This window comes from Gavia stellata, chromosome 20, assembly GCF_030936135.1.
Source record: "Gavia stellata isolate bGavSte3 chromosome 20, bGavSte3.hap2, whole genome shotgun sequence".
NCBI lineage: Eukaryota > Metazoa > Chordata > Aves > Gaviiformes > Gaviidae > Gavia > Gavia stellata.
In genome coordinates this window covers 4,454,279-4,472,589 of record NC_082613.1, presented here as the reverse complement: position 1 = coordinate 4,472,589, position 18,311 = coordinate 4,454,279, and the positions used below count along the sequence as shown (strand labels likewise).

The following is an 18,311-nucleotide window of genomic DNA, read 5'->3' as shown; positions in this document are numbered from 1 at the left end:
GTATTTATTTCATTTTTAACAATACAAAGGTATTTCAGTTCTGGGTGACAGCAGCCTCTTCGACTTGCTCAGTCATCTCTCCAGACCCTCTTACTCTCTTTATTCTCATTAGGTTGACTCTTGCCTTGTTTGAGACTGAGCATCTGATGTCTCCGCTAATTAGGAAGTGGCATCTTTTATGAATTAGGTTAGCTGCTTGAAAGGTCAAAATTTGCCAATGATTACAGAAATAATAGTGAAGAAGAATGACAGTAGCTATCAGTTATGATTGAAGGAATATCATTCAGAAGGGAAGTGCTGTTTCTGTTTAGTTTCCTATCTAGAGCATGTGAGATGCAGTTTAAGTATATTTGCAATTTATTACATCTGCAGTAGAGTTTCAGGCACTTCTGTCATCTTGATGTCTTGCACATGTTCCTGGTTACCTGTATAACTCTACTTGGCACCTTTGGGGAGTCGGCTCCCCATTTTTCATTTGAAACCTTTAACAATGAGTATGTGACAGTGCTTAAATCGCCTATTAAATACGTTTTGGGGTTTTTTAACTTGAGGATATAGGTTTGTTCGCCAAGATGTTTTAGTCTTTAATGCTACAGCAGTTCTCTAAATACCGTTCTCAAATTCATACTCACTGGCAAGGTAAATTCACCCATGAGGAGCTGTGTGCTGTGCCATTTAGACTGCTGCTGCTACCCCAGGTAGAGCAAGTAAAGCTATCTGGGGATCACTCCGTGGCATTGCAGCCTGCAGCCCCCTCCCGCCCCTCGCCTCCCCTCCCCGTGTTTGGAATGGAAGAATCTTGTTAGTTTTACTGATCAATTAAAAAGACAAGTAGCTCAAGCACAATTCAGTGTGTTTATTGGTAAGAAGGATCACATTTTACGTAGGGAAGCTGTATACAAGTAATTATGTGTATAGTTGTACTCTGAAGGCTTGTTCAGGATCCCGTCATACTTCTCATTGTAACTTGGTTTTGATGTCATTGCTTTTCTAGCGTGCTTTCAGTTCCTGAGACCTTGTTGCAATGAATTGAAATCACTTAAAGGGTGAAGTGTTCCTGTTGTGAGTAGGAGCGTGAGATTCCCGTCCTCTGTTGGGAAGAAAACTCCTATCAGGAAACTCTTCTGAATTGAAAACTATATTTTTAGGAAATGTTGTAAATTTTGCGCTGCTTTTCAGTATTTAATCTTCCCATCAACAATTACTGTCTTCTCTCTATCTAGCATCGGATGCAGAGTATTCACTAAGTGAGCTTTCCAATTTAGTGGAAAAAAAAATTAGGAGGAAGGGGAGGTTTCCATTAGTACAAAGCCATTATTAACTTGGGTTAATGAAGATCTAATGTAATATGGCCATCACCACATGTCTGCACATAATGATTCAATCCTTTTCTATGGGGGAATGATTAAATTAAGTATCTTGTAGGTCAAAATTAGATGGAGAAGGTTAACCAACCTTTAATGATTCTGCAACCATTTACCAGCCATTACAAAACATAAACTGTAAGATAAAGCTGAATAGAGAATCAGCGTTATCAGTAAAAACTGAATAAAGTTTTAGCTTTTTCTGTTTATATCACAGGATTGTGTATTTTTGTAGTGATGTAAAGGGCAAAGTGAAAGGTTTTTTTATCTTTTTTTTTATTTGGATTCCTGATAAGTGCCCATTAGCTCTTTCTTTTAACATACACTAAATCTAACTAATGGATATCAAACCAGCTTAGAAAAATGGTTATTATAAAGCAATTGTAACAAAGACTTTGGGAGCACAACTGTGCTAAGATATTGTTTGTATGCCTTAAAACTGTGAAAGCTCAGTCTTTACGGAGAAATGAAGTTGCATAGATGGGAGAGCAGAGATTGCAGACAACGTGATGTGAATTAGCAGTCCTTGGCATGCGTTGGGACCGTCTGAGCTAGAAAGAATTGAGCTGATTCTCAGATTCCAGAGTGATCTGGGGGAGACGTTTGTTTATGACTGTGTGCTTATCTGCTTATACATACACAGGGCAGCTATCTTTCTTGCTTTGCTTCTTTTTTTACTTAACATGTACAGATCGAATGAGATACAGTGAACCTTACAAAATCTTTTTGAAGTCTTTTACAAGCAGATGCAATTAATTTTAAAATTGATAAACAAAACTGAATATACAGGTAAAAATTATCTCCCTTTGCTTCCATCCCCCCAGATTCTGTAAGGTGTTATTTTGCCTAACCTGTAGAAAGCTTAACTAATCTAATGGGAGTATTTTCCGTAAGGGGTGCTTTCAGGCATCTCTCTCATGTGTCTTGTCCATTGTTAGATTGAAACAAAAATATCTCATTTGATAAAATAACATCTAGGAGATTACGGTCTCTGGAAAATCAAAGGGAATGCATTGTGAAGTTGCAGATTCTTGGGGTCTTGCCTTTTATTGATAGATCTTCTTCATCATGCCATACATTAATTTTAACTCAGGTGATATATGAACTTGGCACATTAGTTAATGAAAGCTAATGCACAGTAATCTTGTCATCACTAGCTGTGCATGATAATTCAATCTGCTTCTCGGAAGAGCTGTTCAACATGCAACAAATTTGATTTAATATTGACATGATGTACTAGATTAGGGTTTTTATTTAACATACCATGTGCCTTATTTGATGAGAAATGTTTTTCTTTCAACAGGTTATCTACCTGAGTTAGTAGGCCAGATGTGTAGTTTAATACAGTTATATCAAACACTGGCTGGACTGGGTATGCATTATGCGATACGCTGCACAGACTGGGGCAAATTCCTGAGTTTCAGCACTTCATGCGTTCATGTAATATTGTCAGTGGGCTCGATAGTAAGCCCTTCAGAGCAGAAAAATAAAGCTAATGCATCTCTCACACACTGAAAGCATAAAGTCCCCCTTGCCCCATTTGTACACCTCTCCTGTAGCTCCATCACCACTGGCAAGGTCTGACCCAAAAATGGCAGAGTACAGCGTGGGGGTCTTGACTGTGACTTGGAGGAGTTTGCCCAGTGTTTCTGGTCTGGTAACTGCTTCCAGTCTCTGTTTGGGTAGGATATAGGGATTTAAAGATGGTGCGGTTAATACTTCGATTTCCACAAAACCCAGGCCAGATTGGGCAGTCTGTACTTTTTCACTTAAACCCTGACAATACCAGCCTCAATCCTCAAGCATGTAAGAACTGTGCAGTCTGCCTCTGTATATTTGCCTAAATTGTGTAGTAATAGGGGCTGGATATGGTGATGTATTTCCTTTATTCTATTATAAAGTATATGAAGATATATCCCCACGCATAGGACATAGAAACGTGACATTATTTACTTTTACAGCAGGTAAATCATCACCAATCATCTTAGTATAGTGGAAGACTCTATATAGCCCCCAGAAGATGTTAAACACTGTAGCAGTATATATCCACATCGCTCTATTGAATACTCTTGTGCACATAGATATGTTTATGTCATTCACTGCAGCACACAGGTATCTAGAGGATATGTCTTGCTTAAAGACAGCGTAAACGTACAGAAAGCTGAGTGGAACATAGATGGTGAGTGTAGGTTACACCAGCAGATCCCCTGGGAGCAGTCCTCAGGAGTGGTACCCTCAGCATGGGTAACAGGAGGTGCCGTCACGCTCTTATCCTTGGGTCAGCGTTGCCAGGTGGGAAATGTGCGTGTATAGGAACAGGAACAGACGTATCAGCCACCATCCAGACTGCAGAGAGGAAGAAGTAATTTGCAGCCGGTTTACAGCAGTCTGTGGTCAGACAAGCGGCCCCAGGGAGAGCCAGGGAGGGAAGCGGCTGCTGCAATTCCATCATGTGCTGCAGAGTGCTGGAGGCACACAGGGCCCTTTGCAGAGGACGCTTTATTAAGTTACAAGTTAGTAATTAATGCCAAGTTCCTCTCTTTATTTTCTCTGTGGTTGGGTTTCATAATCAAAATTAAAGATATGAGATAGGGAGCAGATTGCCTCTTGAAATACAGCTCCCTTGTGCTCAGTTCATGACTTTAGAGACATTTGCCCAGTCCCATCTCCCTTTATGGCGATGTAGGTCAAACACTGTTGAAATAGCCCTTTTTTCTAGAGCTGATGTGCTCAGTCCAATGCTACACTGCAGAAAAGAAGAAAAAAGGTCAGGGAAAGAGTGAAGGAGACCTACTGTTACACTCTATGCACAGTATCGCTGCTGTCAGCTCACCCCACGCCCACCACAGCAGCAGCCTGTTGAGTTCCCCCGCCAAGCTGGGAACCCACCATCTCCCACATGTCCTGGTTTATTTTGGAAACCACAGTGCAGCCTGAGAGATCCCACATGAGGAGGGACCACAACTGCGGGTGCTCTTGTCTGAACTTAGTAGCCCTGATAAATTGCCTTTCTGAGTTGTCTCTTGCACTAGAAGTGAATCACGACATACTACCTGTTTTTTGGAATGTGTCCTAAGACTGCGCATGTCCTAACATAGACTCTGTTTTCCTCTTCCACTTCTGTTTTCATTAGCCCCAGGTTGTGACATTCTGTTCAGAGATATGTTCAGTACAGAATGCATTAAGATAACATAAATTCCAAATCAAACATCTCATTCAGCATATTTCCTATTTAAATTTCCCCGTTGTACATTTTCCCTGTACTTATCTATGGGTTGGCTTCTTTATTTGTATCAGTTGTCTCGTGATAACTGGTTTTGCAAAAGAGCAAAAAACGAATGCTTGAAGAGAAAGGAAGAAATCCACTGCTTGCACAGCCGTGTTTCAATTCAGTGTTCCTTCCCTCTCCTGAAGTTTATTGATTAGAAAAATGTTAAAGTTGTTGAATAGTTTGTTTTCATTTCACAAATGTGAATCAGGATTATTGCAGAAAGATAGGAATGTATTCATCATTAGAATTTGCTTTACACATTCATTTATTTTTTAATCTATAATTCTTATTGAACTAAGAAAACTCAGAGGAATATGTATCACCACAGAGAACAAAAAGAGCCTGATTGAGCCAGATGGAAGGAGATCAGCAAAGCACTTTCCACAGTGCAAAAATACAAACTTCTGAGGCCACTTCTTGCAAATACTGAGAAATGTTGTTTTCCCAAAGTTGGGGAAGATACTGGGGGGATTGTCTACGTGCTGAGTGGCTTAAAGACACTTGGCTAGGCTACAAAATTTGGGCATGCTGCAGCCATTGATAGTCTGCCCATTTAGAGCGTGGGTTATGTTTTTAAACTCTCTTGCAAACAGATGCAAGCTCTCCAGGTCTCTGCTTTCTCTGAACTGGAAGCTTGGTAGCTTTGTGGCCAAGCTGGGGATCTGGGCTTATTTGATGAGACACGATGCAGTGCTGATGTAGCCTCATGTCCTCGAGTTTGCCAGTGGCTCCCATATAACCAAGTGGGCAGAACGAACTCGGCTCTTTTTGTAAAACAACACATGGCTCCATCTTGAATCAGCTCAGGTTCTTGTTGGGACCACTTTGTATCTCCTCCAGCATGGCAGGCTCGTAAGTTGGTTCATCCTGTTCAGAGTTCCCGAATGAGCAGTGTTCAAGCGGTACCTTCCATCTTTCCATTGATGCTGTTGGGTTTTGATGGTCACTGAACGAGATTATGTCTGATTTCACTGTCTCTCTTTGCCTCCCACTCCTCCTTTCAGGTCTCGTATCATTAGATTCATCCACTGTTGCAGATTGCTTTTTGTAAGCAGTATGTGTCTGCCCTTTTAGACATTCTCTCCTACCAATATAACAAGCGTAAAGCTGGGCCCTAGGAGCTCTGGGGGGTCACAGGACCATGCAGCTGCAGGAGTCCATCCAATCAAGTAACATCTTTTACCCTCGTAATGATAATTTCCCACTTTAGCAAAACACCCTGCTGCCAAACTCCAGTGATAATGAGCCTGTCAGTGCATCAGTGCGCTCCCAACAGTATCTAGAAAGTAGGGATTGTTTTTTGCAAGGCAAATGAAGACACTGATGATTAGCAAGAAACAAACCAATGATCCAATACATCACTGGCCACACATACCAAATCATTGATTTTCTGTCCTGCTGGGCAGCAGCTGTTCCATTTGCTCTGCAGAAATGTTTTTTTTTTCTCCAGAAGGGGCCAGAAAGGTGGACATTTCTCCAAGAACTGGAGGCAGCCAGCAGTTGCTTCCTGCACTGGGCATGGGCATGTTGATGGGGTCCTTCTGAAGCTGCTGAGAAGTCTGATGGGCTTTCCACTATTAAACTGTACTTCTAAGTGCATGTGAACACAGTGATTGGATGGAAAAAAATGTCCTGTGAGAATCTATATGAAATTGCAGGACAAAAAATGCTGCCCTAAAACTTACAATAACTGAAAGAATTAGAAGTTAATCACAGATATCCTCATATGACTTCTCGCTATACACCAGTTATGTGTAATCTGTATCCTTACAGATCATCTAGTCTCAGCAGTGTTGCTATTTTCATAATTCTCGCCTTGCCTAGCTGCCTGGATTGAAATGGGATGTCTACCCCGTAGCATTTCTGAGTAAAATGCATGACCCGGAGTCAATGGGACTGCAATCTGCTCTGCAATGAGAGAGTCCTGATATTTCGTCTTCTCTTGTTCCAAGGTACCTACGTGATGACAGTGACGGCAAATGATGCAGATGATAGTACTACAGCGAACGGGATGGTGAGATACCGAATCGTGACTCAGACCCCGCAGAGCCCATCGCAAAATATGTTTACTATTAACAGCGAGACGGGAGACATTGTCACTGTGGCTGCGGGACTTGACAGAGAGGTGAGTTTAAAAGCTATCAAACCAGGTTTCCCATCGTTGAGGGTTACTGACTGGCAAAGCCCAAATCTTGTCTCGAATACAAAGCCTCCAAAAGTCGGAGTTCCAGTGTGGAGATAGTGGTCTTTGCTTCTGTAGGAGCCGTGGGGCATCGTGGCTTTGATGTGATATTTTTTTTCTTAATCCTATCAGTCGATAGTTTCCTTGCATAAATTTGTACAACTCAAAGATGTAGAAAATACTCCAGAAGGACCAGGGGGATGAAGAAAGTGGCATTTGTCCCCCTTCTGTCAGGGGACAAGTAAATGCCATACATCTATAGCCCTTTCTAGACCTGTCTTGCCTAGTTCTTTGCGTGTTATGTTTGGAAGCAGTTACACAGCCTATACTGAACACACTTTGTGTGTTTCATGATGGTATGCTTGTGTCATTTCCAAGCTAGGAAAATGTCTTGCAGTGATTTTGGGTTTGTGTGAGGCTCTGCCTTTAATACCTCTTCTTTCTGGTATTTTACAATGTACAGCTTTTCCAAATGCAGAAGCATACTCTACTAGTGTAAGCTATATAGTCTGATTCTCAGAGCTCTGCCTTCTCTAGTTGTGAGTATAGCTCAAGGAGAAAGCATTTATACCTGACGCACGAAACAAAAATCAGTGTGGCATCAGTGGTGGGTTGGAGAGACCTGGGAAGGAGGGGACAGGGGTGAAGGGAGAGGGGAAACTTAAGTTCTGGGATTTTCCCATTGGACTGTGCGGTTCATGAAGTGTCACCCATCCAATGCAACTAGGAGATCTTGATCAACTAAGTGATGGGAAGGGTCATTTGTTCATTCAGCAGCCAGCCACAGATAGTATGGCTACGCGGCAAATACGAAAGCAAGGACTTACATAGTCTTAGGCTCAGACGTTTAAGTTCAGGCGGGCCCCAGGGATAACAAGTCCAGTGAAATCCGTTCTGAGAGAGCCTAGCATGCTGCATTTCTGAGAGAAGGCACCAGAAACTGGTTTTGGTCTTCCTTTCTCTCCTTTCCTCCCCCATGACCGATGGCAGGGACTGAACGAGCGGGAGGCCCTGCATGCGGGCTGGTGCGTGGGTTTTCTGCCTGGGGCGCCAGGCCCGGAGGGGTGAAAACCTCCCGCACCTCAGAGATCTTTTTTCTCCCTTCCACATCAGCCCCAGCAGCACTTTTCTGGCCCCGCTGCATAGCGCTCTGCCGAGCGCCGGCCGACGGGCATTGCTCTGCCGGGGTTTGTGCCCATTTCATTGGCGCGCCTGGGGCCGCTTTTTTGCTTCAGAGCTTCACAGCGGCTTTAGGAGGAATCCCGCACACGGCTGCGGATAAAAGCACCGGCAGCAGCTCAGCAGCAAGCGGAGCGCTCCGGGGCAGCCAGCGGGACCGGCACGGGGACCCGGGCTGCCGGCTGGGAGCAGCGCAGGTTTGGGGCTTGCCCAAGGCACAGTTTCAGGGTGAGCCGACCCAGGGGGAGATGCTGTGTGAAACAGCTTTCCAAGGAGAAGGTCGGGTGAGCGAAGAGCTTTCCAGATGTGAAGACAAGAAGCAGAGCTGGGGGAGCAGGAGGAGCACCACAGCCTGCTCCTTCCCACCTGACGTGGCAGACTTTGCAAGCACAACCTAGGGCAGATTTGACCTTTCTTTGCTCTTTTTATTTAGAGAACCAGAAAGTTAGCTGAATCTTAAGCAGGTAGATTATCCTAGGCAGTGCTGAAGCCTGCAGCGTGCTTGCAGTCGGAGAGGAGAAACAAGTGCTGTAGAGATTGCTGGCAGCCCTCGGGGGGACAGTGGCAGAGTGCTCGGAGGAGGGATCTGGATGCTGGCAGGAAAATGCTGATTTTATGGAAATGACAGAACTATTATTGCCCCCTTGACATCAGTGGGGGCCAGCATTTTAATGTACGGCTTTACGGGTAGAGAAAGGTCATGGGTTTATATTAATTTCAGAGACAGAGATTGGGATAGCTTGGTGGGAGAGAGGTTTTAGTCTCAGCAAATCAGCTGAAAAAAGAGGCAGGTGATAATTAGGGGGAAAGGGTAAGGGAGAACAGTCATCTTTTTCCAGATTTATCTCATTGCATCTGAAGTGTTTTAAAAACTTGCAGGGGAAGTTCGTATGCGTCATGTTAGTTCCCCTGTTGCGCTGGGTCTGGGAAATCAAGGCAAGCTGGCACATGGTACATGGAAATATGGTGTTGAGTGTCCCAAGATGAGTACCAGCTTGAGCAAGGGACACTTGGATCGAGGCAGAACAACCAGCTCTGGGCATAATCCTGGGGCTGCCCTGAAGGTACGGGACACACTTATTCCCAGCGCTCTCTGCTGTGTTTCAGGATTACATCTGGAATTGGCAAAAGTTTCTGGTTTATTAACATAAAATTGTATTAAGTCTAAATTGAAAAATGTGTTTAAGCACTCCCATAACTGTACCACAGATTGTTTTTTTGTTTTTGTTTGTTTTTCCCGAAATCTTGAGAAACCTATTAGAGGAGTAAATTTGGGTTTGCTGCTGACATTTTCTTGTTGTTAGGAAAAGGAGCCGAAGAGCAGTATTTGGAATGCAGATTTGTGTAAATTAAAACGTTAACAAATCTGACCTATTCAGCTGAAACTACTACAACCAAGATAAATTCCCTGGATACCAGTTATTTCTCTAAATGCTTATTGACACATTTATCAGTGCCTATGACACTATTATGTTAAGCTGTGTTGAAACAGAACCAGGTTTTTAGTCTCCATTGGACCCTTCTACCTTGCTCCTGGAATGCAAAGGCGCCTCAAAGCAGGCGCGAAAATAACTGCCAAAGTTATTCCATATCTGAGAGACAGGTCCATGTTCCAGATCCAGCATTTGTCTTTCAGAGGGGAGAAAAGTCGCTTCAGAAATGGTGTTTCTAGCTCAGCATTTGAGTTGCGTGCTCATCAAATGAAACTTCCCGATGCTGTCAGCATCTCCACTTAAATATTGGTTCTTTACTGATTTCTTACATTACCTTCAATTCATTAAATGTCCAAGAAACTGGACAAAGTGTTCCAGCTTGTTTTGTGTCATGAGAACTCTGTTGGTTAACCTGCAAGAAACCTATTTTAAGACAAATTCATGTCGTTTGCTGCTGTTTCTAAACCCTCATTTCCAGAAACCAAGGAGGAAATTAAAAACTCAGCCTCTCTAATTGTGCTGGTCTCTCTAAATGTGTCTGACACTGAAGATAGCAAAATGAAAAGCCAAGGTATTAAAATATTGATGGCTTTAAAGTTATCTTACCTGGTTCCCATTAATCTGGGTGTAAATATGGTTGCAGTGCTCTGTGTCCATTCGCTCATTACGACTGCGCTTAATTGAATGGATCCCCGAGGAAGATAAAGATAATTGGACTGCACTTCATAAAAATTATTAAAGGAGGACAGTTTAGCAACAGCCTGATTTAAGCTCCTGGATGCCTAAGGGTGAGAAATGCCAAAGGTGGAACAAAGGAACATCTATCCCTTGAATTAATAGGGAAAATGATAGGGATTTAGAGTGTACCAGAGGTTCAAAGGTACATTCAGACGGCCAGGCTTAGATGGAAAGGTTAAAAGCAGATACTTGCTGTAATGCAGGAAAACGTCAGGGAAACATAGGAAATCTGTAGCTGATTCAATGAAACTAGGAGAGAAAGATCAAATAGTGGTGGGAGCACAAAATGTGTGGATTAAAAGGGAAGGCTATGAACACATGAGATGGACAGGTTGTAACAAAGTTCAGGGGGTAGGAGGGGACCATGCTAGCTTATTTAATTTATGGCAGGCTGCTGCAGAAGTGGGTGGTACTACTAGGAGTTGCAACCTAACTGATAGCTTAATTTAGCAGTGCATCTGAATTCCAGATTTCGTTGCTTCCTTTTTTTTTTCCCTTCACTGGGAAGAAAATAACAAGAGGTAAAAAAGGGTCAGCTGTCTGCAGGTGGGGCTCAGAAACAGGCAGAACATTCATATTTCTCTTTTCCATTCTGAAAAGTAACAGTTCTCCTTATAACCATGCAAAAGGGACCAGGTCTGTTCTGCATGTTTGCTGATTTTGTCTGCTGCCTCTCACGCTGGCGTCCCAGGCAGGGATGGAGCCCGGACTGTCAGTCTGACGGTGAGCTCCTGGTACAGTAATTCAACTCCATCAGCTCTTTTGATTTCTCTGGTGGCAGAATATCTGTCTCAGTAGCACAGTAAACCTGCACTGGGGCTATAGTATAGGCAATATCATCCTCTGAAGAGCTTCTGCTAAATATTTGATGAACACGATCTTTGAGCAAGCAAGGGGGAAAAAAAGAAGTGAGCGAAAAGGAGCTGGCTGATCCCACTCTCTGCTGGCAGGCCAATAGATGTCGAGACATCTCAAATGTCATCCAGGCTTATTTGAGATAATAAGTATTTCGGCTCAGCGGTGCTTGTAGTGTAATGTTGCTAACTTTTTGAGATCTCCTTTAGAAAGGAGTCCCTTCCCAGCACATTCATCTCCTGTTGAAGAAATGAAGAAAGTCAGGAGCTCTGAGTTGCTTCTTCCGAATTTCTGTGTGTTTATATTTCTTTTAAAAGTGATTGGAGCTCAGCTGCTGCAAATGCTTTTAAAAATACATGAAATCCGATTCTATGATTACTACACTTGGCTTTCCGAAAACGTGATGTTGCTAGTCTTTCTCAAGTGAGTGAAAGATAAAAGGGAGAGCCTGCCAACAACTGAGTTAGTGGCTTATTTTATTTATGAATGAAATGGCAGGATTTCTGTGGGGAAGAGGAAAAGTTCTTCTTATTGGCAGAGACAGTTGATTTCTTTTCCAACACTCTGGTTTTGGTGCAACTAGATACTTCTGATAGAGCAGAATTTTGAAATGTTATGTTTTAAAAAAAAAAAGCAGTACTCTGCTCCTCCAAAAACTGAGCAGGGATTGGTTTTTACCATCTGTAGTAACTATTTTGGGTACATCTATCTCCAGGTCACTGCAGAAGCTTTTCAAAACCTTCTTGTTACTTCATTTCAAATGTTAGCTGGAAGTAAACATGGCATTGCACTGGTGATAGGAATTAGTTTATCCATTGGGACTTCTATAATTCATCCTTTGTTAAATAGTCCCAGAGACAGCAATCTACTAATTCGAGATTACCCAAATACGGTGGTTTTATTCTGGGTGTGGCTCTTCCAGCCAGCCGATACTCTAAGTGTAGTCAACAGGTAACGTGGGCTGAGCCTTGCTGTCTGTACCAGGAAATTTTCCTCTGACAGGAGAGTCCAGCAGCTTGCAATCCTTTTTCCGCCCCTGGAATATAATAAAAGGTTTTTATTCTGTTCTAAATTATGGTCGCCTGTGTTAATTATTTCCCCTCACTGCATATCAATGTGATGTTCTGCAAAGCTGCGCCTCCTCCTCTGAGCAGGGTTGGAGGAACATCTGCTGCAGCGTGAGGCTGAAGGATCTCGACACGGTACGAGTGATATATGAGTGAATCTGTGCAGATTATCAGTCATGTATGTGTACTGACAAAATACAAAGAATGAGGGAAAGTGACATCTAAATGAGTTGACTGCCTCCTAAGAGTTGCTGTTTCCCATTTTCCTCACTCAAATTAGCCGTCTTCAAGGAGCGGTGAGGACTAATGCAAAATTGGTACGAGGATGTCACCTTCTGACAGGCATAATCTAGCATGCACCGTATTTGCTATTTGTATCTATTACAGGAGTTCTTTAAAGTGAGAAGAATTCTGGTTTTCGTGTTCTCTCCATTATTTTTTTCTGGAGAAGAACTAAAACAAGGTTGTTAGATTCTGCTGAGCCACAAGTATCTTGCTTTTAAAGATGAAGTTCCCCTATCACTGCATTAAAACGTCCAGAAGAATGCATCCGCAGCTGAACTCACAGGAGGAGAACAAGAGTGAGAGATTAGCAATTATTTTCCCAGTGAGGCACATCCACTTCTAGGAATTTGGGCCACAAGCCCCTGTATTTAGCTTTCAGACTCGCAGGCTCCCAAGGTGTTTTCCAACGACCGAGATGATGAAGGACTGGAACAGACTTCCAAGGGTAAGTGGCTTTTCCACTTCCCATAGCATTCAAATAATGATTGGAAGTCTTTGTGGAACATGTCTTCAAGCCAGACATAAACTACTGGAGTCTTAACAGAGGTAAGCAGGTAAAATACTGTAGCGTCCTCTGTACAGCAGGTCAGACTGTGTGTTTTATTTGTCCCTTCTAGCCTTGGCCATAATGTTTCCGACAAGAGTTTCCCTTTGCTGTTGAGAAGCGGTTTGCCCCAGCGCTGTCGCACAGCGGGCTCTGCCCGGCTGCCACATGCCATCCCAGGGATTTGTGAAGCACAAAGTCATTCTACGGGATGAAAACCACTCTATAAATGTCACTTATCACTGAATACTGTGTTATTCCTGATACCTTGTAATTTTTCGGGTCCATGTAACAAAAATGTAAATACTGAAGCTTTCTATATTAATAAGCCTGAAATCATTACTTAAAGATAAAACTGGTTAAATTATTCAGTTATAAAATTATCCCATTTCAACAGCAGCATATCCTGTCAAAGGAAGAGCTGATTAGCCGTAAGCTGAATTTAGCCAGTAGATTTATGCTTGATTCTGGTTTATGTTTCTGCATAGTACGTAGGACTGATTTGAGCTTGCTCCATCATTCCAGCATGCATTTCATTTTCTCATTACAGACAAGAATGAACTTTTTCAGCAAATTACGGTGAGGAGCACTACCACTCATCAGTGAAGAAGGTTCATTTTATTAACCTCATTTAGTGCCTTTGGAAGTGCGTCGTGCACCCAATGGAGGGCTGCTTGTAGTAATTTGAGATAGCAGAAGTTAGTAGATGGGGAGGGCTTGAATCTGCTCTGAGCACTGTTGGTCCAGCATTGCTTAATGGATTCCTCGGTAGTCCTTCTTGCAGGATGGGACAGATTGCGCAAAACCTCATCATAGCTATAACGCCATTTGTTTTAATTAAGGAGGGAATGATGTCAGTGGTTCTGAAGCCTTGTTACAGTACCTGGGAAGAATGTGTCCCCCCGTTTGAATTTCTCAAATAGTAGTGGCTGTGTGTCTTTCTGGTGGGTGTTTCCAGAATCATCTGTACATTTCAGTCTTCTGCATGATTGCTGCAACTCTCTAAAAATTATGCTGTCAATCAGGTTTTGAAGCTCGTGTGTATGGAAAGGGTTTTTTGATTATTTTTCCTTGATAAAAACCTGATAGGTAGGTAGAATGTTACACTGATAGAGCAAGGGCTCTGAGCCACGGGCCTTGGAAGACAATAGCATGAGTATGTGTTTCCCTAAAAAAAAAAGAGCATTTGGAGATGATAGGAGAAACTTTTAAAGAACAAAAGAGCTTTCCAAAAAAAAAAAGGCTGGTAAATAGCTTGGAAACTGTGGGAGTCCAATGAGTAGATAGGAAAACAGACGTGGTATTTACCTCTCAAAAAAATTCGCCAGCAAGATGATCAGGACGCAAATGTAATGGGCTGGAGACCAACTGGTTATACAAATTGTGATGATCTGTTGGCACTGTTTGAATGTGAGTTTGTGTAAGCTCAGCCTAGCTGAGGTTTCATCTGCACATATTCACTCATTATCCTCCCTGTGCTTAGACGCTAATGGTCCTGTCATTACTGGGGGGTTTAGGGAGTTAATAACATTGACAAGCAAAGATAAACACTAATGAAGGAAGTAAGCACAACAAACACATATTTAATCATACTGCCTGGACAGGCGGAGCAGGCTTTATGGCCGCCTGTATTGCTAATCCTTGACCGATAGATGTGTGACATTTAATCCTTGACATCTCTGCTTTTGAGGAAGGAGCACTTTGCACGCTTTGGAAAAATGTGGCAGAGCAGAGCCTGTTTGGTTAAGCAAGCTGCTCAGTCTGATAGTTTCCATGAAACCTTAGCACGCCCTTCCCGTTATTTCAGTCTGTGCAACACAAACTCTTTGGGATTCAGAAAATCATGGTCAACCTGTCACCAGGATAAGCAGTCCTACCAATTTTTTTAAAGCTAATTTTGAACTTGTCTTCAGTAATTCTTTGCCTTGCTGTTGGCATTGCCGAGATGCCTTATTCATGACTGGGACACACTGTGTCTTCTTTGCCACTCCTCTTGCCCTTTGAAGGAGGAGAGCATCAGAGCTGTTCGTGAGGGATGAGGAAGGACCCATGATTTTGTGGCCATGCTGATCCTCTTGAGACGTTGGCTTCACATTTGCAGGCCAGTTGCTGAGGAGGCTTCATCTTTCCTGACAAGGTTGACAATCCCCATGCTCCAGTGAAACATAGCTGCTAGAGGAGATGATGGGGAGCCCACCTCGGCACCACAGCGCTTCTCTGCAATAAATATCTCACAAGGTGACCTGCCGCACACAGCTTGCATTTCTCTTGGCCCTGCTCCTGTCTGAGGGCATTTCATTTGCCATCAAATTATGTTTTTAATAAAGAGGATCAAATAGAGCAACGGTGCTGCTTTTATCAGTCTAGTTGTTTTGTGAAGTTTTTCAGTTCGAGTCTCCGTGCATTGTATGTCCCTTCTGAAGACAGGCACAGAAGGATGCTCTAAGCACAGAACAGAGAGAACCAGTATGTAAAAGTAAACCTACAGCCGGTTTACATCTCCCGTGGAGCTGATTCCACCAAGAATGAGTCCTACCCTTTGGCTGAAACAAAGAGTTCCCTCCCGCTCAGGCGGTGCATACGGAGCTATTTACTGCCTGCCAGAGTAGCTCCCCAGTTTGTTTTTTTATACTTTTTTTCCATTTGGCTTAGACTCTCTTTTATACACCTGGTTTCCTTTAAGTATTGCTAGCATTCAGATGCTGTAGCCTCTGGAGGAGATTGTACTGATTCACATGTTAAGCTGTAATGACGTCTTATTCATATTTGGGCAAGCTATTGAAGAGATGTTACCAAATTGAAAAGCTACATGATTTGGGGTTGACCTACTCAGATAAAACAAACCTTTGAGTTTAATTGGATCCAATTATAGAGTCTGAGTAAGAGTAGGAGTGATACCCGACCTAATCAGTTCTCTTTTTTTAAATGTGAAAATCTTCAGAGCCTCTCCCGTAAGAAAATTCCACATGTACTAATAGTCCATAGACCCTTTTCTTCCTTCACACACATTTTAGTATGTTCAGAGACTTCTGGTACAGTGTGGTTGCACTTGTTTCAAGTTGCTCATGAAATCCCACCTCTGACTACAGTGGGTTGGCTTATACATTATTCAGTAGTAAAATCCCAGCTGAATAGGGAGAGGGAAAAAAAAGTTAAGTATCAGAGTAGAAAGCTCACCAGGTCCTTAGCATAATCTCTGTGGTTCAGCCCTGCATTTCTTTTTCCATTTGAGCTTGTCTTACAGTGGAGAATAGTGTATCATTCCAATTTTAGATAGAAGACTACCTGCTCAGCTCAGGCAGATTTAAAGTTTTTCTTCTAGTACATCACATACTTTCCAACAGCCCCTTCCCCTCTCTAAAGGGATTATTGTCTAAATCTGTACCAGGTCAAGTGAAATAATTAAACACAAGCTGGCTCCACTAATTAACTTATCCACAGACCATTGTCTGTTATTAGCGTTTTAAAGAGAGACTTTGTTAACTCTTTCTTCCTAGACCTAGTAGGGTTTTTTTAATAACACAACCCATTCCTGTAAGCATCTTTGGCTACATTTCTTACTAAAACATTGTCATCAGCACATTTGCCAGAGCATGAATGAGTTTACAGGATGTTTCAGTCTGCAGCAGCTTCTTTTCTTAACAGAGCATAAGAAAAAGGCAGCTTAAATGCAAAGGAATGTAACTTGTCGGAAGACCAGATATAGAGTCTTGAATTCTGAAAGTATTCTTAAAATGGAAGTCATCAGTGTAAACAATGGAGAGACAATTATGTGCTTTGTAAAACATGATTAAAATGGTGATACAGCTAGTGTCTTACAGTGCATCTCGTCAGAGGTTTGGAACCATGTCAGGATCATGGAGTATGGAGTTGCTGGGGATGTAATGCTTCCAAAAAGACGGAAATGGGTGCGCAGGGACAAAAATGTGGGAGCTTGCTATTCTGCACCACGAACACTGTCTAATTCCTTGAGTTCTGCACTAATTGGCATCCCAAAAGGTGCTGGAATGTGGCTCTTTGAAGGGGAGAACTGTTCTTGTTAGACACTTCCAAGCATCACTAGACTGGCTGCAAATGATCACAATGCCAGGTACCGAGGTTTGGGATGTTCTCCATTCACGGCAGGTTGAGAGAGGGTCTCTTGGGAAAGGCCAGCAAGGTGTCGTGTGCAGGCAGGACGGAGCTGCGTGTTACTTTTCCCAGAATTGCACGTTAAAGCATCTAGGAGCTTGTAGCAGCAGAGCAGTGAGGCGGTTTGTTCTATTGTCATGGTAACCTCACCATGTTTTCTCCTAATTTTTAGGCTAAATATTTTCCTTTCATTGTTGTTCTGTTATTCCGGTTTTCAAAAATTGTGGGGATTCAGTGTAAGAAATCCTCATTAAGTAGAGTATGTGTCAGTACAATGATGTTGTATTCAGGCTATTAATTTTTTGCACTTAAAATGCTTTCTGTTCCAAATGCCTTTCTGGAAAAATAAATGTAGTTTTCAGTTAAAGTAAACAGGTCACATACTGAGTGACCGTAAACCTGATGGCTAAAATTTAGAAGGGGAACTAATTGGATAAAAATGCAGTGACTCATACTATCCAGACATTCAAGAAGTTGGCCTTTCCAGTCTTAATTTATACAGCTCTTTGAAAAATAAATAGATTGCAGTTTCACATTCATACCAACATGGGATTCATCTCAGTTTGTAAGGAAGAATCACGTTTTAATGGTTAAAGGTTTGGGTAGTTGCTCAAACAGGGGTAAACTGGCCAGGCTGATTTCTCTTGCCTGAGGATGGGAAGCAGGGTTTGTAAGGCAACAGCAAGTGACTCTTGCAGAATTGGTAAAGCTTGTCTGGTAGAGATCTCCTTTTCTAAAGGGAGGGTTTGATACTGCCCAAGCAAGCGTATACCAAATAAAATGCCTACATTGTTTTCACCTTCTGAAGGTGAATTTCAGAGCGATAAGAAGAGCAGCGTCCTTCTGTCTTTAACTCTGTGCAAACCCTGTGGTTTGCTTGCAGCAGAGTGGAGCTGGCCCAGCCGTAGAGTTCTGCAGTGTTTGAAATATCCTACAGTATATTGTATGTGTTTTGCTCCCAGGGGAGCTTGTGCTGAGTTGAAGTGAAGTAGTAGATGAGAGGATACTCCACGCATTATTCATTCTGGAAGTGGTTTGTTTTGGACATGTGTATGTTTCTGCAATTATTTTAGCCATTAAACTTCAGCCCTGAAAATGCTTTCATCTTGGCTGATTCCATCTTTTTGTGGCCATGGCAATGCAGAGGAGTGTGATGGGAAATGCGTTATTAGATTTGTAAATTATGTGCATTTTTCCCCCCTTGATGTTTGATACGAGAAGACATGATGTTTGACAGAAAAGGTAATGAACAGTATTTGCTT

General features: G+C 42.5%; 1 protein-coding gene across 1 annotated transcript in view; it reads left to right on the top strand.

Annotated features, from left to right (window-relative positions):
• The window catches only part of CDH4 (cadherin 4), a 464,357-nt gene that overhangs the window by 377,573 nt on the left and 68,473 nt on the right, over positions 1-18,311 (top strand). Inside the window, exon 7 of the mRNA XM_059827099.1 lies at positions 6,588-6,760. Coding sequence (XP_059683082.1) covers positions 6,588-6,760 — 173 coding nt within the window. The remainder of the gene's footprint in view (positions 1-6,587; positions 6,761-18,311) is intronic.